We start from the raw sequence: 23,086 nt of genomic DNA, 5'->3' as shown, positions 1-23,086 counted from the left end.
TTATGTTCATTGAAAGTTATTTTTTGTTATTGTTTGCAAGGAATAAAGAAGTTCATGATTTGATCCAGAAATAACACTGTACTGTAAAATTGACCGAACTGTGGAATTTTGTACCGTTGCACCCCTACTGGAGGCACTGTTATGATCTTGAAACACTGAAACGGATACCTTTGCATTTTCATCCGATAAATGTTATTTAAGATGCTGATATTCTGTTCTCTACTGTCAGGCTTTCAGTCAGGTGTGTAAACTCAGTTTTTACAACATGAAACTCTACATGAAATTAAGTTTGAAAAAGGAGGAGTACATTATTGTTAAAATTTTCAGCACCAGGGTGAAGTCTCAGAGAAATAAGATATTTGACACTGATAATGGAATCTCATGGTAGAATATGTATATATGTGTTGCCATTGCTGTGTCCAGGTGTGAAAATTGACACAGTTACCGAAGATATTTTTTCTATTTTGTGAAAGGGTCTTTTTAGACTTATAAATTTGAACTTTGACAAACTGTGAGTTCTGCATCTCATCCAACTCCTTGACGCTCTCTTACCTTACCTAGCTCATCTCATCTCTGAACTACACTACCTGCTTTCTTGTAGGTGAGGCAGCAACTCTTACGTCCTGACTCTTCTGCTGCTACCTCACCTGCGCTGCTATTTCATTCTTTTTTTTTTTTGTTTTGTTTTTTTTACTGACAGCAGTGAGCCTTATAAACTGGTGCACACTTTCTCTGTTGCTCTTTCGCCCACAAACTGAGTTTTTAATCTCCTTATTTTCATCAAATGAGGTCTAAAACATTAAGCTTTGATCCTGTACTACAGAGTGATTGAAAAGGCAAACAAAGTATCTATAGATATGGGGACTTGACATGGTGTGTGCTGTACAAATCTCTGAAAAACAGACTTTTTGGCATAGGTGTTGCTGTGAGGCATTCAAGAGTGATGACATGGTGGTGCCATACTTCCAAATAACCCTTTATTTTTCTTCAGTTCTACTTCCTTCAGTGTAAATTATTCCCCTTCCTCCTCCAGCTCTTCATACAGCTCTGTGTTCTTCTATACGATGATCTCATTTTGCATACAAATTTTCCTCATCCCAATAAAACCAGGTATTTTGGCTCTTTCAGAGCTGATGTCACAGCTGCTGTCAAATTGTGGTGTTTGTGAGCTCTATAAACTGGCAGTATTTAAATACCTTAGCAGTACTGTGTTGTCCTGAGCTGCTGTTTGTTGGGAGTGGCAGATATAAATCTGTCATATGAAAACTTAGCTGTAGATCAGGCTTGACAGTCAGCAGTACAGTAGTGGATGGTTAACCCCACTCTTCTAGTTTTGGAAATGAATTCCTAAACCTTGCCCAATTTTGTTTTTAGGTCCTCCTGGGTGTTGTATATATTTAAACTGTAGACCACCCCTGCTGTCATTGTAGTTTTATATTGAAGATGAAGACAGCATATTAACTGACATGAGTGTAAATCCAACAATAGTATGGTCATGTTTGATTTGTAAACTCTAATTTGTAGCCTTATTTGTCTGGGGGATTCTTTTTTTTTTTTTTTTTTTGTTTGGTACTGGTTGTATTCAGTTTCACAGACAAGGATTAAAGCTTGTCCTCAACTACAGAGACATTCAATGATCTCCAGTGGAAAAAAAACGTTTTTAGTCTTAAGACCATGTCTGGGGAAACGAGCCATAAAATTTGGAGCAAGTTGTTAATACAAATAACTTGTTTCTTGCTTTCCACCTCAGTGCCCTGCAGACTTAATGTTCATATTTTTAACATTTGCTTTAATCATAGAAATGTGCTGATTTGAATTTTAATGTTCTTTTAAAAATTCAGAGTTAAACACATCAGCAGGCAAAAGCAGGACCTAATATGTGAAATAAGGTAAATAAATAAAATGGATGTTCAGAAATAAAATATTTAAAATATTGATATCAACAGCATTTCACCAAATCATGAATAAAGCTAATACTTTTATTAAAGCAGAAACAGAGGAGAAAATAACTTGAATCTCATATTGTGTGAATTTTAGACATTTTTGCTTAATTCTAAATTGATGGTAAGACAGCTGGACTGGAAATTCTGGTATCCAGGCCTAAGATTTGCAGTCGGTCTGTTATGATTTGGGTGAATTGTTAGCACTGTGTGCCAGCAGTCAGTTGAATGCTGATAATTGTGTCTTGTAATCTTACAAGTTTGTTTGAAATGCACTTTTTATTCTTAATTTCTGCCACGCAACAATAAAATAGCAAAGTGATGTATATCGGTGCTTAACATGGCAAGGCAAATTAGTGCGATTGTCATCCGGATCGTCCCTGGTGGGTGGTTACTTTTAGTTGTTCACTATAAAAGAACAAACTCATACAGGAGGTGATTTAAAAAATTCATCCAAAAGTTTTTTCTTTTTTATTATTTAATGGTACAATGAGAGAAGATGGTCTAGTTTAGTCTGCTTCAGCATTTTGGGTTTCCATTTAAGAACTGAAATGCTGCAGTAGACAGCCGAACATTTTCCTGAGCTTTACAAATGCATACAGGTTTTTATATTCTAATAGCATTTGTCCTTTTTTTTTTTTTTTAAACTCTTTATAATGAGTTAAAAAGTGATATGGAAATATTTTATTTTGAAGATTTAATCATTGCTAATCACTTAGCCATGCCCTGCTCCTTCTCATGCTCTTTCCCTACCTGCAGCCTGGTCACATCTCAAATCTGGTGTTCCTCATCATTATTCAGCTGTCTCTCCAGTGGGACTCTCATCCCACTGACAGACTACAGCTCCACTGTCTTGGTCTGCATCTCGTGGTTGTTGCTGTGTTGCACCACCTCAATTTCCTTACTCTGCTCTCCAGTAGATTCATTTGGAGTTACAGTTTTGGAATTGGAGTCTGTTTGCAGGACAAGAGACTCACTGGAAAGCCAACTGAAGGATGTTCTCACAGTCACAGCATCAGTCTTGCATGTTTGCAGGTAGAGACACACCAAAATGGGATAGGAGGACTAGCTGTTTAGCAATGAGTGCACTTTAAAAATAAAATGCAGGAGGCAGTGGCTCCCTCACATCTTTTGGTTAATAAGCAGTGAAAGTGCCAAGTGTTTAATCAAGCCAATTTATGATGCAGGACATTTTGAGGACTACTATAAATGCATTACTGTCACAGGAGAAATATGGGGAATAATTAAAAAAAAAAAACCCAGATGGATTGAAAATAATGCATCCCTTCTAAGCCATCTGAAAACCTAAGGAAACCCTACTCATGTATTTTCTAAAAAGATCATGGAAATGCTGGTTTTTATCTCCATTTTGTTATATCTGTGCAGTTCAGGATGTTCCTTTGCTTCCTCACTGTGCATATTTTTCTTCTTTTTTTTTAACTCATGTTTCTCCTTTCTTTTCCCCCTTCCCACTTAAAATACAGGAACCCATCTACTGCTTTCTACCAGGCTTTCCGGCCTAGCAGATTACGAGGGTCAAAGCCCATCAACGATAGGTATGAGTTTAACTTGTGTGTTGCCTGGACTGGCTGGCTTAACCAGACCCTGCACGCCTTTCACCCTGTGCACCTTGCAGGAAAACGTCCATCTTAAGCAGCTTTTTATCCGATTGAGTGAATTTCATTGCGAGCGACTGTCACGGATGTCTAGAAGCAATTGGAAGATATTTATGTATATCTATGTAGTTTTCAAGTGATCGTAGCTGCACTTTTGAAATTGCAGAAAATTTTTAAGATTTTATTTCCTATGTAATAGAGTTGAGTTAATGAGGCTCACAGATTTATATAAATACATCAATTTATAAATATATTTAAATGGTATGCTTTGGAAGCTTGCCATTTAAATAATAGAAAACAAAGAATAGTGGGGGGAAATAACAATGTATTGAATGATTATCAGATGTTGAAAGAAGTCTGGGAGCAGCTTTATTGTTGCATTAAAATAATGATTGAACCTTTATGTCATGTGACTGCCAGACTTTCCTCCTTTTATTAAAATGGAAAAATATCATTTTTGGACTAATTACTGAATTAAATGGGTGGTTAAGTTGGACATTTCAGCAGGTGTGAGTGTGTACAGCACGCAGAAACGCATGGCACTGGAAGAAGCACTAGAGCTCATTCTGTGACACTTTGGACCTGGCGGTGTTTCACAGCTCTGTGACACTCTATCTGTTCTCTGCAAGTCACGAGGATTTGGGGCTCAGATTTCTCCTGTCCGTTTGACTTGTGTGGCTAAGTGTCAAATGGGTTCAGTACTGCGTATTGCAAACTGACATTTTGTTATAGAATGGCATGTTCTGTAAAGCCTGTCATTAGTATGCTCAGATGAGAAGCTAGTGGCTAAGAAGGTGGTGTTTTCAAGATAAATTCTCAGCTTTAAAGAGCTCTAAATCCAAAAAAAAAAAAAGAGTTCATGCTAGAGCTGGTGTTGTGCTTGTCACTAACATGCCACAGCTGTTTTTGTGTCCAGTGCTTTAAGCTAGTTTATATTTATCTTAAAGGGTGATTCCCCAGAGTTGTGATTATGTGTAAATTTGAAAACTATTTTTTTTTATAGTGAGGTAATTTTTTATTTAAAAAAAGTATAAAATTCACCTGTTCCAGTTTCAGCATCTCTTTAGAGAAAGCATGCTCTGTGTGAGATGTAGGATGTCTTGATGAGCATTTCTGTTAGATTCTCGTTACCTTTCATAGACTAAAAAGTTGAGGAAAAATTGTCAGAGTAATCAAATCATTTTGCTGAGCTTAATAAGATAGAATTTTCTGAGAATAAAATGGAAATGACAATACCTTATAAACATAATGTTGACATTGATGCACAAAGGTAGCTGTCAGCATGTTGACTAAAACAGAAAAATGTAATATTTATTAAATGTCTTACAAATGATTAGATTAGAAGCTGATATAAAACTTTCAAAAAACTGTGGCCAGATTCACACGTTTCATACTTTTTAAAATTTGATATATATTTTAAGACAAACACTTTTACATGCAATCATATAACCTTTGACCATTTTTATTATAATTCTTTTATTTCTTGATCAATCCCATTGTTCCACCAAGCCAGGAGCTCAGGGACAGGTATGTTTTCAGTGCCATTTGTCAAAATGATTATGGTAAAATTCCCAAGGTGAAGTTCATGAAACTGCAGAACAGCTTTGCCTTGAGGTTTGTTAATGATGCTATACATGTTTTTTTTTTTTATTAAATTTTTGCTTATTTAAACAGCCTCAGTTTAGGCTTCATTGTCTGTTAATGATTTTTATTTATTTTGTTGCATAGGTACCTGATGAGTAACTTCAGTAATACAGAAAAAATGAATGACACTTGTTTTGACTTGGGAGGCAGTGGTTTGCATTAATCACAAACCGTTTCTGTTCCCATGTGCTCTCTCATGGAGGCTGCCAAAAGACACCGGCAAACAAACTTTGAAGTTGCATTTATCGTTTAAATCCTTAAACATGCGGTTGACGTGTTATGTCATGAAGTGATGTGCAGAAAAGAGCTCCATGGTAGAAATTCCTAATTTGTGTCCAAGGACACAGAGATCTTGGGGCATAAGCAAAAAAATTTGTATGATTTTAATTAAGAATTTTACTTAATCCAATTTGAACATATTTTAGCTTGTGGTGTTCTTGTGACAGAAGTGATGTCTCATTGAAAAAATAATTAGATTTTACAATTGTTGAGCTTTAAATAATTGTTTTTTTTTTTTTTTGCTTTTCTAAGGGGAACTGTGCTAATATACATACAATTTAGTCATGCATTGTTTAATTAATTTTTTGTCAGTGAATGAGAAATATACTGGTAGTTCATCAGTGCTCATGACTTAAAGATCTGTTGGCAAGTAAAGTTTAACAATGGGATTCAGGGGGTGGCAGATTGGGGGAAGAGAAATTGTCATTAATCCAGACTCTGTGTGTGCTTGCTGCATAAAGCATGAGGTCATCCATATGACCGTGTCCTTCGAAGCAATCTGAATAAGATATCCTTGTATACCTAACAACAGTAGCAGTTGAGCAAGAGTGCGTCGTCACAGCCAACGAAAGACTCTGCTTCTGTTTGTTTCTCATCCAACTCAGCTTGGCCTCTGGGCTCTGAGAGTAACAGTGCAGCTTTATTCAAAACATTTCAACTAACCGCAGGTAAACCTAAGGGAGACGCCTCATTCCACTTCCCTTTGTCCTGAGCCAGCTCTCCTGCAAGGTCGGACTTGTTGGAAGTGAAGAAGGGGAATTGCTCACAAACAGTTTGAGGGCCCTTTAAAGCATTCCTGAAAATGGTTTGTGAAAAATGTAAAACCTCAGCTGGGCACAGTGCCCGCTCTTCTGCAGTATTTTACACAAGTTTCTGCTGTGGGGATAAAAATGTACTTTCCTGTTTCATCGGTGCCAAACCTGCTGTTGCTCTAATAGCCACACAGAGCTTGTAGAATAACATACCAAACAAGTTTTAAAATTAAAGGTTGCTTTTGGGTTTTTGGAAACCAGTGAAAAGACTCTGAATGGGAAATTCTTGTTTGTAAATGTGTCCCCAAAAATAACAAATCAGATTGTAACTATTCCAAAAATTACAACACACAACTCAAAGGAGAAATATCTTCAACATTTACATCACCCTCCTAACTTTTAATTTATATTTGTATAACTACACGTGTGCATTCATGTGTAACTTCATTGTCAGGCAGTGTGGGAGCTTTTTGTTTTTTAAGAAAACACTTCAGCTTCTGTTCAGCCTCTAATTTGGTTTTTGGACTTTTGATCAGACAAAACAATTTATTTGAAGATATTACTAATTTCAGACAGAGAAACTATTCAATTAACTGACAAGATATATTTTCTAAGTAATCAGTAATTAATCCATTATCAATGGTCCCATTCCCTGTTTTTTATTTATTTATTTTTTTCCCTACACATTCAGTCTTAGATTTCTCATGCAGCCCTTAGTTTCCTAAGGACTAGTAAGTAGTATAACCATAGGATGGAGGATTGTTTCTGTATGTCATTAAGCAAACTCAAAAACTTACTGGCCCTGTAGTTGATCCCATACAGCTCAGCTTTAGTCTTCCCTCGTTAAGAACTCTGCACATTCATTTATTTTTTAACCTAACAAGATTACAACTCGAACTCGGCTTTTGTAAACATTCCAGCAAAGCGATCTGTTGGTCCGGTGAATGGATTTATTATAAGGCTGTGATTAGTCCCACATAACCCAGAGGCAGCAACCCTTTTCCAGCCCTCTGCCCACAAAGATCAACTTGATGATTATGGACAACAAAGAATAGACAAATTCATATTTGGCCTGAGAACACCTGATTGGTGGCTTCAGGCTCAGCCTGTGGAGAGTTATTTGAACCAGATCAGATTTGTTACCACTGTTTGGCACAGGAAACACGCAGCCGTTAGTGGGACGAGGAGCGAAGTTAAACGTTTGAATGCTGAAGCTTCACTTCTGATGTGATGTTGACAGGACAAAACTGTCACTACTTTATCAAGTTTGTCTCATTTAGTTGTCTTCAAAATATAACACTGCGTGTCTTTCATAAACTATCAGGATTTATTGCACATTTGTTAAATCTTGGAATTTACTTGCGTTGTAATTGCCAAAAGCCTGGGGGCCATATCCTCAGAGGATCCATCCCAATACAGTTGTCTTTCTGTTGAGGAAGAAGAGGGTTTTTTTTTTTTTTGTTTTTTTTAAAAATATATTTATTAAAAACGCATTACTCAACCGTTGTGTGGGAGCCAGGACAGGACTTCACTTGTGTAGAGCTCTGATCTTAAACTTTACACCTTTTTTAGATTTGTGGAGAATTTGATGGATTGCAGTCATAGCCATGAAAGATTTTAAGACTTGCATAAAGCACCACATGTCTCAATGATAGTACTGTTTTAGCAGCAGCAGCATTTTCATTCTGGCTACTTTATCTTTGGAAGCTGCTGACATTTCATCTGTATTTATCCAGGGAAGGTTTGCTGAGCACACACGGGCCTTTTCAACATCATCTCTCCTCAAGCTCAGACAGTTAGACATTCACACCTGGGAGATATGCTGATGTATAACTGGAGCCATCAGCTGGGGTCAAATTAAATCTCCAATAATGGTCAATGAATATTGGCAGTTAATTGTCAGAAAATGCTAAAAAATACCTGTATTTATATGCTACAGTATAACAAGTGCCCACTGAATTAAAGGCAGAATATCCTGGTGTTTGACAAGCAGATTAATTTTTGTCATTTTGCTTTAAATAAAGGATCCGCACTACCAATCATTTAGTGTTAATTAGTGTTGCCTTTTTTTTTTTTTTTATGTTTACTTTCAAAATGCAGTATTTGGTCCATAAAACCTGGGTTTCTCAAAAGTTTACTTGAAGCGTCACTAATAAAGTGACTGAGACCTGTATTATGGTTTTTTAGACCATAGTACCTAATGACGTTATTTTGACCTCCACCCTTTACTTCAGAGAGGAAACTCAAATGAGGTTGAGTCCTTGATCCTGTGATGAATGCTCTCCTGAATACAGAGGCCTGTTAACGCCGAGGTGCCAGGATTTTTCCATTAAAGCCTCGGGAACAAAACTATTACGTATAACGCATTCCAGTGGGGGTCTTAATCCAGATTTAGACAAACAAGTGGCAAGGTTCAAATCTCTGAGGTATTGAAATAGTGAAATTTGATATTGCAGCACATTGTGCGTGTGGGTAATTATGGTTAGAGGACCCTTGGGTTGGATCCCCACTGTTTGCATATGGATTTTAATGGATTTCTGTAGGAGCTGTAGACGTAGCTCAGCCGCCATTAGCAAACATCTCGGCTGGCAAATATTTTTAGACTATATTCAGATTAGTAAATTTTCATTTTAAAGCTCATATTTTCTAGTGGCATTCACAGTAGTCTGGTGTGTTGGGACACCAAAAATGGAGCCTTTTGAAACCTACTAATCCAGTTTTAGATGGGGAAAGTCTGGGATTGTGTTTTTATTCCAGATGGCCAGAAACTGAGAGTTGATTAAACGCCCACATTTGCCACTTATCACCTGACACTTTTCCTGGAACAAAGCAAAGACTTCAGCCTTGGCTGCCAGCAGTTAGTTGCACATAGGTAACAGATTGTAGACTTCGCTGTGGTGAGCTTGTTACCTAAACGAGCAGCTTTTGTGCAGTTACATTTTTAGCGTGCTGCTGTGACCTACATGTGTACATGACTGGTCACTTGATATGTTTTCATGCATGTTGGTAGGAATGGAGATTATTACTAAGACTGTGCTATGAGGATCATCTGGATAGAGATTGTTTTCTTTTTAAAAAGAGGCCTTTGGTTGACTGCTTAAATTAATAGTGATGGACAAAGTTCATTTTCTGTCTCAAGAATTCAGATTTTATCCTTGCTTTATAAGGCCCTGAGGGACTTTAGTGCTTCTCATGCTCCCTGTCATCCGGTTTTGTTTACCAAGATGTCTGCTAGAGTTGGCCATGTGCTGGAAGGACAGGCTGGTTGCCTTCCAGTACATCATACATGTTTAATGAGGAGTTGCTTGTGCAGTGGTCTAGTGATTGTGCAACAAATGAGGTTGCAGTGGGACGACTCCTTCGGCCTGTTTACGAGGAAACTTGGTGCCATCAGACACGCCTACTTGTGACTTTGATTTAGTGCTGGAAAAATAAAACTTCCCCGTGGTCTCTATTATTTTGTTTAGACTCCATTGTGTCAATATGGACCACCCCTATTATAGACAGCATGCTCCAACAATACAGCATCCAAATATCCACCATGTTCACAGACACATATTAACATACTTCCAGCATCCTGCAATTGTCACCATTGTTTGAAGCTTTACAATGCAAGAAGGACGGAAGTAGTTTGTCAAGATTATTTTCTTTTGGGATAATTTTAGTTCAAATATGCAAATATGTGTTTATAAGGAACTTAAAATGTGCAAACCACAAGAATTCCCTGTGGATTGTGTAACCTGTTTCTTGCTTTTTAATATTCTGGTTTCAGGTTATTTTCATGAAGTGTTGAGGGGTATGTTGACTCATAGTTTTACAAGTATTAGAATGCAAATTGTGCTTTTCCTAATAGCTGATAGTTGATGGAAAACTCTCACCAAAAGCCCACAAGTCTTAAAAAGCTGAGATTTTTGTAATGCTGAATAAAATAATTTACTTGAGTGACAGGACATAATCTGAGCCTCTTTTGGGTACTGATTAGTCAGATATGGTGGCTGATATCAGCTTCTCCTGTGTGAGGATTTGATTTTTCATTGGCTGATATGATCATAAACAGAAAATCTTATTGAATCTAAAAAAATATTGAGCACAATCTTACATTTCAATGGAGCAACATTTTAAATAAAAAGTAACAGGAGAATCAAAACAAATCCTGTGTATGCTTTAAAGAACTGTATTTGAACTAAAGGATATACAATCAAACCAGAACACGCTTGTACAAACCAAACCCATTTTTTGTGTAGCTCTACAGACATATTTCTAAAATCTGTTCATCTCATCAGACATTACATTGACTGTTGAAGTGCATGTTTCTGTGGAAAACTGGATATGATCTGATTGATTTAAGCAGATGGGTAAACATGAGGGGCTCACAGGTCTGCTGCAGAGAACGCCCTCTTGCAAAAATACTGGTTTCTTTGTTTTCAGAGTGAGTGATCGTTGTTTGAGTGCCTGCTTGGTTGGTTGTTGGGTCATGCAGTACTTGTGACCTTTTTCAGACAGACAAAAAGAATCATTTCTCTGAAGCTCCAGTGGAAAAGCATGTTTGGTTTTGAGGTTCAATTTACAGCTGTGTCATTATTAAATATAAACTTGCAGTTGACTTGTGCCATAATAATGAAATCATAGCTAAACTGCTCTCTTCCTGAAGCTGCTGAACTTTTGAATCACTTCTAATTGGAGCCTCTGCTGACGCCATCTGGCACAGAGGCAGAACTACACCCTTCTGTCTTTTAAAACAAACGCCAGGCTACAGTCAGTGTTTTCATCGGAACGAGAGCCACAGTGAGTTGTCAGCGAGCACACTCATCTGTTGTTGCAGCCCCCACCCTCCAGCTATTGTTTTGAAATACGATCGTTGAGGGGGGTTATTACTGTAAGACAAAGGTCTAATTTATTCAGCTGCCTTCCCCCACAGTGAGTGTTTATGTGCTTTGGGACAGGGACGTGTGCCGGTGCGTTTGTGCCCTAATGGGGAACACATTGGAGTTCTGATGCTATAAAAACAGCGTGCGATAAAGTCAGAGAGATTTAAGGAGAGCTCATTTTGCTCCTGCACGTGTCTCTTATATTGAAAGCCAGGTAGAGGATGGGTAGAACATGCAGTGTAATGAGCTCAGTGTCAAAAGGAGACACACATGGTAGTTTGGGGTATGAAACTTTGTAGCTACCCTGTTTGCTGTGACACAGATATCTGAGTTTGAATGCGCTGGCCTCGGGGCCAGAGGTGGCCAGAACTGGAATGTGCTGCCTAGTGGTCCTGGAGACTTTGCTGGGGTGGGGTGGGGGGGTGAATACATTTGTACTCTGTTGCAGTCTGCAGGGAAGGCCTGTGTTGAGGTTAACACAGCCAGTGGTTCTTATATAAACCACCACATGTCCTCTTCCTTGAATAAAATATACAATTTGCTTTGTTTTCCTTGAACATGGAATGACAACAACCCTTTCTTCCTCTCTAGCATTTTCTTTAACTCTTCTAGCATGGATTGTATAGTCCCCCCCTTATTCAATCTCATGCCTCTTGTCTTTTGTTATTGATAAAAACACATTCCAACCAAAGCTTGTGGACTCATCTCCTTCACTCTCCCAGATGTGGAAGTGCTCAGTTCAAAGGGAGGAATGTCATCTGCTGCTGCTGCCGTCATTTATCAGCTTTAAGATCACAAATCTGAATGAGACACTTGTGCTGGAATGCAAACTTTTACCTCACTGTCATTACATGAGTACATTTCCAACATCCGTCCATCCATTTTCTTCCGCTTGTCCAAGTCAGCAGTCATAGAGCGGAAAGTGGGGTACACCCTGCTCACTAGTCTATCGCAAACATCTCTGACCAATCTTCAGCGTACAGTTAAGCCATTTCAGGTGCTCGGTAATCCACCGAGTGAGTAGGGAAGAATAAGATGGCATTTTTAAAGTCTTCGCATGTTTTGATATTTGTGTTACTACTGGAAATGAGAAAGGAGTAAGGGACTTCTTTACATATTTGGTTGAAGAGCACGTGAATTTATTGCTGTGATGTTTTAACGCACAGTCTTAATGTGATCAATTAAACCATGTTCTCAGTTTTTATCATTAATGTGCATGAGATTTGCCTTCAAGAAAAGACAGTAAATGTGGAGAGACAGGCCTGCATAAGTCTTCTAATTGTAGAGATGGACTTTAAGGCAACCCATTTGCTTATACCAACACAAGAAACAGAGTGAATACAGCCTGCCTGTCTCTTTTTTTTTTTTTTTTGGTCAGTACATGCAGAGCACTGCCTACTTTTTAATTAAAGCTGAGCCTTTAAATATGTTCCTGTGTGCCTCTGGAGTGGCTGTTGCGCACGTACGTTTTGGTCGTGAATAATATAACTTGTGCAAGAGGTTTCCCGGGAGTAAATGAATGGTTGGTTGGAAGGAGGGAGGGGGGAGGAGGAGGAGGCAGTAACAGCTGAACTCCGCCTTCAGCATGTGACCACGCGGGGGGCGTTTAAGTAACAGCGAGCTTCCAGTCAAACAAGACAGATTTTGTGGTGTTCTACTCAGTAACAAAAGTGTAGCTACAGGAAAAGTTCTGGGACCATGCGCTGCAAAATGAGCTACAGTCTGCCCTGCTCGCCGGGATCATCCCCGATATATTCTGGACGTTTGGTGTCCTACAGAGCGAGATGCGTCAGGTAGAGCACCTTTAAATGCTATTTCTGCTGTGTTATCCTTACAGTCCGCGTATGTAGGGTTATTTTACACATGTCCATTGAGACCACGTTTGAAGTTTATGACAGCTGTGCGGGACTAACTGAAAACATTTACATACTTTAATCCTTTTCTCCCCCCGCAAATATATGAACTCCAGACATTTAACATTCAGTCTCGGTGTTGGCGGCATCTTTTTGTTTTTTCTTCCACGTGTTTGAGCTCTGGTCAGTGGCCGTTTGGTCTCCCGCATAGTTTGAGGTGTTTTGGCAGCAGCTGTCTAAGTGTTGACAAGTCTTTGCTTTCTGATTGCGGTGCACCGGGCTGCTTTCCCGAACATGTGGCATCTGTGCGATCTGTTTGTACTACGCCCCCCCCCCCACGGGATGCTCTCAGAGCTGTACTCTACGTGCGCTCCACCACGCAGGATGTAAATGATGGAGAGACTGTGGTAGTTGCCAGCCTGTCAGTGCAATATGATTTCCCCTGTTTTTTTTTGTTTGTTTGTTTGTTTGTTTTTTAATTGAACCCTATTTAACACACACAAATCGCCTTTTGTTTACCTGTTACATTAAGGTCCCCTTAAAATTTACGCCCCCCCCCCCCCCCCCTTTTAAGAAATCGTGCGTCTGTATTTAATTCAAGGGGGAATATTTCATATTGACTTTTATGTTGCATAATTATACATTTTTATAACGTTAGTCCATTTTGTACATCGTGTCAGCTCTCAAAATAAATATCAGAGGCTGCCTGCACATTATGTTCCCGTCAGAGCGCCTTCTAGCGGCTCCAGATCGCATCGATCGCTTTTGTTGTAGAGCCACATCGGAGCAGGGCGGTGATTTGCGCAAAACAGCGTTTGTGGAGAAGGTTAAAAGGCAAACAGCGAATTTTGGTATCGTTTTGTTTCATCCTGTTTCAGGATCCGTAGCGCGGACATGTAAGTTAATCATCTTGTGTTTTAAATTAAAGGGCTTAACGTGGAAATAGGAATGGAAAATAAGATGTTGGTCTCCACCGATGCGACCTGAAGATTATGATGTAACAAATTAACAGAGGGGACTGAAGATAAGTGAGCGCTTGGCATTCGATATGATACCGATAAGAGATTGCACTGATGAAGTAAACTGATCACCGATGGCTGGACCAGTCCTAGGCGGAACATGTCTTGCATGACTGACCACACTCCCTCTCTGCCATGCATAGATTCAGTCCGCCCTGGATATTTGTGCAGATAGTTGTCAGAGTTCTTTCGCCACCTTTGTGCATTTTTACTTTAACTGTTTTAACAAGTGCAACATTTTCTTGGTTTATATGCATGCGCCTGTGCTCTGACTCACTTGTGGTACATTTTGCTGTGGAGTTGGAGCTGGTTTTACTCAGCAGAAAGTGTCAGGGATGAAAGCCAAAAATATATAAGCATGTAAAACCTTGTTTCTGGAAAGTTTGTGACTTGATGCAGGAGCACAGTGAAGTGAGGATGTAAAGTTTAGGTTATAGAGTAGGCTTATAAAGAAACCTCTCACCCCCATCTTTCTGGTGCTTTTTAAAATAAAAAAATTTTTTTTTTTTTTTTTTTTTTTTTTTAAATCTTTGGTATTGTTGTCGGACTAGTCTGGTCTCTGAAAACAGCCTCATGTCTGTAGCACACTGTCTTGCTTTTTGCAATTCCAAACATGAGTTTGCCAGTTTGTGCTAAACACTATATCAGATGAACTAAAAATAGTGTGTGGGTTTGTTTTTTTTTTTTTTGTTTGTTGTTTTTGTCATCTTATTCTCTGGAGGCTAATCTGCCGAAGTGAAAATGCCCTGGGGTTTGTTTTGATCCACTTAAGAGATAGAAGTGAAATCTCTCATTGTGCTTGGCACTTGAGGAAGCACATTTGGCACTCTGATAGGTATATGTGAGATTAATATCTAAACTTGACTCGTGTTTCTTGTCTCCACAGTGCCTCCGGTGCCAGCGTCGTTGCCATCGATAACAAGATTGAGCAGGCAATGGTGAGTTTTTCCATATATTTGTCATATCAGATGGGATCCTGTGATATGCATTCTTTGCCAGCCTGTACAATGACATGTTTCATAACAGCTTTAACATTGGTGATACAGACATAAGTGCCCAATAGAGGATGAGCGTAAAAATTCCATAGAGGGGAAATAGAGAGGGAAAAATAAACCTCAAAACCAGCCCAAGCATTTAAGCTTCCATTCTGCTGTTACCATATGATTGACAGGGGTTTTCTTAAAAAGCAGCTGCAGCAGTGACTCCTTAGTACAAAGACTGCTGTCATTTTTGTGTGCTAATATTAGTTTCTACTCTGTCAGGATCTGGTGAAGAGCCACCTGATGTATGCTGTTCGCGAGGAGGTGGAGGTGCTGAAGGAGCAGATCAAGGAGCTGTACGAGAGAAACTCTATGTTGGAGCGCGAGAACGCTGTGCTGAAGTCACTGGCCAACTCGGAGCAGCTCAACCATCTGTCCAGTCAGCTCAGCCAGCTGGCCAGTCAACTCAGCCAGGGCAGCAGATCGCCGCCGCTGCAGCAGCAGCAGCAACACCCGCTCGTCACAAACAACACCGCCCCTCTGGCTCACCACGAGGGAAGTCAGGGTGTCCATCAGCCCAACATCACCTCGGCATGATCCCCTTTCTCTTTATCAGCACGTCCCACAGACAGGAGTCTGTTAGTAAAGGCAACAACTACTACCGTCCCCTTAACCCCATAAAGACTCAGCTCTATGTTCAAAATGCTTCATTTGAGGACAAATCAACAGCAGCGACATCTTTGTTTGCTGCCAGGAGCCGTGTTTCAGAGTTTGGACACTGCTGCTACTGTCACTAGGCCTTCACATCATTAAGACATTTACCATCTCTTGCAAAGTCTTATCTGGGCCTTGTGTTTGGCTGCAACAGAGCTGAAAAAGAAGAGGAAAAAAAAAAAAGGGGAGACGGGGAGCAGAGCAGTTGGTGTGCATCAAAAACTGCATGTTGATCTTGTTTAGGAGATGGTGGGGGTCCGAGGGCTCAGAGAGCTTGCTTTGTAAGGGTAAAAAATGGGGGAAGCCAGCAGCATATCCCTGTGAGGGACCAGAGGGGCGACAAGGGTCCTTGGAAACATCCAGCAGGGACTGACCTTCCAGTGTCTGCACCCCACACCACTCCAGGGCCAGAGGAGGCCAGAGTGCAGAGAGGGGGAGGGAGGGAGAGGTGGGATTGAGGATATGTCCTCCCTGAGCGCAAGAAGATGCTGCCAGCAGGCAGCTGAGCTTGAGGTGGAGCGAGTCGAGAGCCTCGGCTTGTTATATGCTGCATCAAAAAGCTTGTGTTATCTCAGAGCCACCATATGTTTGACATGAATCATAATAAATCTTCATCAGTTCAGTTTTAGTATTTGCATTTATTTATTTCAGGGCTGCTATTTTCGTAATGTAAATGAACAATGTCATGGAGATGCTTATTAAAAAAAAAATTTTTTTTTTTTCCCCTCTTTGGTCTTTTGGTATTTTAGAATCTGTCAGGTATTCAATTTGGTAGATTCTTGCAAGTTGTAGTTCTCAACAAGTAGGCAATAAGTTTCCAAAAAATAGAATTTTTGTCTCATCATGAAATAGTGCTAACACTAAAGCCGCGCTTACATTAGATGAAATCTGGGTTGAATGTATATTTTGTAAAGTGTAAAGTATTAAGAGCATGGGCAGTTTGTACGGGAGGATATCTGTTTAAGATATATAATATGTGATGGGATGTTTTGATAAAGAAAACCGTTGATTAACTTTTTCTAGATTTTCTTTGTTAGAATGAAAATGAATCTGCTGGGTTTTGGCTGGGGGTGGGGTGGGGTGGGATGGGATGGGGGGTGGGGAGGGTGACAAGCTGTGAAAATTGTTCGACCTACTTTATAACCAAAGACACAAAAGCTGTGTAAGTTTTTCTTTTCCCATTTTTAAATGTGCACTTATATATTTTTTTTTCTACTCTCTCCTTCCTTGTGCTTCTTTGTCACCATTTTGCGTATTCTGCATGATCTGTAATCAAACCACATGGTTTTTATCCAGAACTCTAATTTTTCCTGTTAGTCTGAAGATCTCTGAGAGGGAGAAAGGGGATGGGAGAACAGAGTATGTTAGCTGATGGTATGAGTTAGAAAAAGAACGGAGAAGGTGTCCGATGGAAGGAAAAGTCTTGCGCACGAGACGGTCAGAAAAAGGAGCAGTCGTCCTTGTTTCCATCGAAATGCTGTTAAATTTCATGCGCATAGAAAAGAGTTTTAGAGTGCAGATTTTGATGAATGCAGCATTTAATTGTAATGCACACTTTGCTTACAGCAGAAAAACAAATCATCGAAAACAACTGAACAGCAATACCTGCAGCAAAACAAAACAATCTAAACTATTAAACATTTCACATTTTCAAGCTGGAACTCAGTCAGCCGTGTATGAATATATTATGGGATGTCCTATCTGTGTTACATCTTTTGTGCCTCTTCTGCCGACGCCTGCTGTCAGGCGATCGGCTTCTTTCTCTGTGGCTTAGAACCAAATTGCTTGGTAATTGTACCATCAGTCTTTTTTTTTTTTTTTTTTTTTTTTGGCAAATGGGCTTCTTTCTTTTCTTTCTTTTTTTTTTTTTTCTCTCATTTGAAGGAGATACTATGTACATGCCAAATGTACTGTATGAAAGTGATCACTGAGCCTTGGAGAAAATATCTTAATGATGCCCTTGTAATGTGCTGTTCAGACAATTTTAGTTTTCAGTCAAAAAAAAAATAAATTACTGTTTTATTATGAGAATGTCTTCATGTGTTTTTATTCTCCTTACACCCCCGTGTTACAGAGGGTAACCCTTTAAACATATTTTGTAAGTGGTGAAATGCCAAAATTGTCAGTTCCTGTAATTTCACCTTAAATCATTAACGTACTTTTTTTTTTTTTACCTAAATCAGTATTTCCCCCCCCTAGGTGCCAGGCAAACAGAAGTGTAACAAGTTGCTGTAGGTTATACAAATATGACCGAGAGGACGAGACCTGCATAGGAACAAATACAACTGTGAGGTCACTAGTGCAGGTTGATTTGGTGGGGAACCAACATGAAGAGTCAACAGTAATTGTGTGTGAGGTCCTTTTGTTTGTGCAGGCACAGAAAAAAAAATGTGAAATTTAAAAATTGTTTTTAGAAACAAACTACATTTGCTGGCCATTTCATTAGGTACACCTGTTCAGCCTATACCACATGGGTGAAAAGTTACAAAAAATGGGACTTAAGAGTCCGTTACATGCACACACTGCACACAGAAGAACACTACTGACAACTACTTGCATGCTATCTGGCACTGTGCTCTAGTCAGGCATCAAGTTGTCAAGTTGCCACCCCTGTATCCCCAATGTTTGCATCCTAGGAGACCTACCAAAATTACAATTACAAACCTCTACTGCCAGTAGTCACTTCACAGCATTAGCTATCACCAGGAAGGCCCATCTTATGCTAGAAATCAAAAAGAACATTTAGTTAGAATATATATATATATATATATATATATATATATATATATATATATATATATATATATATATATGTTTTATGCCAATAACGATGGTAATAACAATTATATCTTGTCTCCCACCCCTGATTCCACCCCCTTCACAGTAGCTTGGGTTTAATTATATGGCCCAATCTAGATGACTTTTTCAAAACTTTCAGAGTGGGCTGCATGTGAGGGGCTAAAGGTCACTGTTTTCGCCCTTGGTCCTTTGAGGTACACAAAATTCAGTTTAACATGACTGATGACCCACAGGCTCTCTCATCTGGGACTGGGAACTGTTTCAAAGGGGTCATGGGGTTGAGACTCCAATCAGGTCTAGGGGCAAATCAAAGCTCTTTAACACTGGACTTAACTCCAAAATTATGTTTACCATAGAAAGAAAGTAAAGCAGCTGAGAATTTATACTCTATGAACCACAGAACAATATTACTGTTGACCTGGGTGACATTTCCCAGCAGAGCTACCCTCTGCACGTGGTCTCTGAGTCATCTCTATATCATACCAATGCTGCTAACTTGGGAACTCTTAGTTATTCCATATATTCTTCTTTAATGTCTTCTTTGTTTGTATGTAAGTATCTAATCATGCAGATATGGTGAAGACAAACATGCTGAAGTTCAAACCGAGCACCAGAATGAGGAAGAAAGGTGATTTAAGTGACTTTGAATGTGACGCACTTGTTGATAACAAATGGGTTGCTCTGAATATTTCAGAAGCTGCTGATCTACGGGGATTTTCCCACATGACCATCTCTAGGGTTTACAGAAAATAGTCTGAAAATGAAAAAATATCCAGTGAGCAAAAGTCCTCTGGGTGAAAATACCTTGCTGATGCCAGAAGTCAGAGGAGAACGACCAGACTACTTTGAGCTAATAGGAAGGCCACATTAACTCAACCATTGGTTACAGCCAAGGTATGCTATTTGCAAAGGCTCGCCAAAATTGAACAACAGTAGACTTGAAGATGTTGCCTGGTCTGATAAGTCAGGATTTCTGCAGCAACATTCCGACAGTAGGGTCAGAATGTGGCATGAGCCACAATGAAAGCATGGATCCATCCTGCCTTTAATCAGTTGTTCAGGCTCATGACAGTGGTGTGATGAATATGCTCTTTCCAGCATCTTGCTGATTTTTTTTTTTTTGACCTTTTGCAGCAGAGGGAGACAGGAAAGTGGGAGGAAAGATGGGGGAAAACACGCAGTAAAAGTTGACTAGGTCGCGACTCGAACCGACACCATCTGCGCCACCACTCGGCATACGTGGTTGCCTGCTCAACTGCTGAGCCATCCTGGTGCCACGGCTTGTTAAATTTTTGCCAAGAAGAATTAAGGCAGATCTGAAGGCAAAAGGAGGTCCAACCTTGTATTAACAAGGTGTATGTAATAAAGTGGCTGATGAGTATATCATATCACAGTTTTGAACAACTGTAATTAAAATAATTCACATTGATAACAAAACTCTGAGCATGCAAAGCTGTTAACATGCTTACTATGATCTCACTATATCCCCGTCACAATCATTTGCTCTCTTTCCAGATCCCTTAGTGACTGATAATGCTCTGCAGAAAAACAGAAGAAAAACTTCTGAGGAATTTATCTTTCCAAGGAGGAAGTAACTGCTCATTTTCGTTAAGGAGGAGGAGGAAAGTCTGACACAGATGACAGCTTTGCTCATCGCCTGCCTGATATTTCTGGCATAAATCTGCACACAGGTAGATATTTTTAAAAGAACACAGTCAGGTCACTCCAGCACCACCTTTACACAACTGAAAGGTCTTTTTTCAGCTTTATTCAGAATACCGTGCTGCCTTTCTTTCTCTGTGTTATTGTATGGTCTTTACCTTACAATGTAAAGCACCTTGAGATGACTGTTGTTGTGATTTGGTGCTACAGAAATTAAATTGAACTGAATTCTTTTCCAAATTAGCTTTTTGGCCCGTGTCTCTCAGTTAGCTGAGTTCGCAGTCACATGTAAACCAATTTAACTCTAAGTTGTTTTTCTGGGACAGTCTTATGTAATAAATCCTTTTCATTTATTAAACAGATTCTCGACTGTCGTGGTCTCTTCAGCTCTCTTTCCAGGTACTGGCTCAGTTTGGTGTATGGCAACGACTGAACACCCTCACCTACCTGCTCTTAAGCACAGACAAAATATGTGATTTATAAATTCTACATGCAAATATCTGTCAGTATGATTATATGAAGATAAAGTGAAGAAACTGTCAATAAATTAAGCCGTCTTTGCATTTTAGGCAACATTTACGTGTGAAAAGCAGGAAAATTCATAAATGCAGATGATCTTCTTCATTACCACCTCACGCATGCCACTAATGTATTTTCCAACAGGGGTGAGGGGGTAGCCTTTCTTAAGCTTCACGTCCACTTGTATACCATATATGCTTTAAACATTTATACCTGAAATCTGGAATAACTTAAATAGTTCTTTAAGTTTGTAGCAGGAGTTTGCTCTGGCAGAGTCAAACAGCTGCACCGGAGGGTCGATGCCCTTACTTGCACATTTCTGGAGAAAACACCGACTTCCTTGGAATGCCACTCTTTGTGTTTACAGGTGCCGTCATGTGGCTCCAATTTCCTTAGAGTTTCACAAAGTTACATAAAATCACACATCATCAAGTATGATTTAGGTCAGTTTAAAGGGAGAGTGACGATTTCCCCCTGTTTTATTTACGCCTTGACTTTCTGATGGCTTTTGCTTGTGTGAAACATTTTTTGTTTGTTTATGTTTCATTGCATTCATAATTTTTTCATTGCCCTGCTGGAAATAATGACACATTTTGTGTATTATGAACAAAAGGCAAAATGCATCAGTTGTCTGAGCTTTTCTTTGGCCAAAATTTGAAGGCCATGCTTTTTTTTTTTAATTTTTTGGACTAAGCTACAACACAAAGGAGCAAACTGCAAAGGCTCCAAATGGTACATTACTGGAAACTAAAAAACTGGATCGACCAGGTTTTCTGTCAGCATTACAGATCTTCTCAACCACATACTTTCCACATATGTGGTCATGCAGAGGCACGTTCACCTCGTACGGGTATTTGTTCACAACTGGGAGTGTTTTCAACGTCACTGTGCGCAAATACAATTCAGCAAGAGCAACACTATGTATGAAGGAAGGACACTAAAATAAACATTCCCACTCCCTCATTTGACTGATCTTGTGACCTGACATGTTGTGACTCATGACAGGTGTTAAAATTGTGTGTCAAAGATGTTCAGCAGAACACAATGGTTTGGAAAGCAGCTTGTACGCCACTTCATCCCTGTATTCTGCTAAATTTCAGAGGGAAATATTAATTATTTTTTTTATATTAAATTCTATAGCCATATAAATCAGATTAGCATTAATGAGGCAAGCAAGATATTGTAATCTACAAAGAATATTTGATTACACAAAAATATCACATGAAACCATTAGTTCAAGTAAATCCAATCAATATATTATGAAATTACATTTGGCTATAATTAGTACTTTTAATTTTGGTTGTAGTTTGTTGCCGGTGGTGCGGTACTTTTACTGGAGACACTATATATATATATATATATATATATATATATATATATATATATATATATATATATATATATATATATAACTTCTACTTGAAACTAAGCATTTTTCACATTTCCATAGAGTAAGGAAATAAGGTCAGACTTACGGTCAAAATATCCCTCACATCTGACTCAGCTAAGAATGTCTAATGTTGTATAACACAAACACATAGTGTCAAATGGCAAAGGGAAGGAAGTCTTACTCAGTCACAAGAGGGGATTTGTACATGGCAGGAACTGTCCTCATTGTACATGTCTGTGCATGCGTGTGTGTATAGCTCTGCGTGTGTGTTATGTAAAGGCAATTACTCACCATTCAGTCATCTGTAACCACGCCTAACAATTACTGACGATGAAACTTTGCAGTTACAGGGTAACACTCTGCGCTCCTCTGACTCACTACTGCCATCAAGCGTAACAGCAGAGTCATGCTGCCTCTTGCACACACAGTGTAAGACAGTGGTGCCATCGTGTGGGTCTGACAGGAAAGTAACTTCTCATGTGATGCTGACATCACGGATGGCAGTTTTCTGGTTTAAAATGTCCTGCTGATGCCAGAGGTCAGAGGAGAATGGCCAGACTGCTTTGAGCTGATAGGAAGGCAACAGTAACTCAATCACTCTTTACAAGAGCATATCCGAACGTACCGTCATGTCAAACCTTGAAGCAGATGGGCTTCAGCAGCAGAAGAGCACACTGGGTCCCCCTCCTGTCAGCTAAGAACATGAAGCTGAGGTTACAGTCTGCATACGCTCACCAATACTGCCTAGTTTGATGAAACTAGGCAGTAGTTTCATCAAACACGGCACATTTTAGGCCCCTTAGCACTAGTTGAGCATCTTAAGGTAGTCCTGAAGGCAAAAGGGGGTCCAACCCTGTACTAGTACCTAATAAAGTGGCTGTCAAATGTAAATGCGTTATGTCTGAAATATTAAACTCACATATTCTAATTGCAAGAATAAATGTTAAGTTTAAGTTTCCATGTCTGGGACAGAATTTAATTGGGAAGATATTCTTCTATTCCTTATCATTGTGCATGCTGGTCCACAAGGATGACTTACTGTCACATACAA

At 39.3% G+C, this 23,086-nt stretch overlaps 1 protein-coding gene across 1 annotated transcript in view; it reads left to right on the top strand.

Moving 5' to 3' along the window:
* Positions 1–16,728, top strand: part of tsc22d2 (TSC22 domain family 2) — a 36,933-nt gene extending 20,205 nt beyond the window's left edge. Inside the window, 3 exon segments of the mRNA XM_030727219.1 lie at positions 3,425–3,496; positions 14,858–14,909; positions 15,234–16,728. Of these exon segments, the coding sequence (XP_030583079.1) occupies positions 3,425–3,496; positions 14,858–14,909; positions 15,234–15,548 (439 nt within the window). The 3' untranslated portion in view covers positions 15,549–16,728.
* The last annotated feature ends 6,358 nt before the right edge of the window (positions 16,729–23,086 follow it).

This window comes from Archocentrus centrarchus, chromosome 4, assembly GCF_007364275.1.
Source record: "Archocentrus centrarchus isolate MPI-CPG fArcCen1 chromosome 4, fArcCen1, whole genome shotgun sequence".
Classification (NCBI taxonomy): Eukaryota; Metazoa; Chordata; class Actinopteri; order Cichliformes; family Cichlidae; genus Archocentrus; species Archocentrus centrarchus.
Note: the sequence above shows the minus strand (reverse complement) of the source record. Positions and strands in the feature narration are given on the sequence as shown.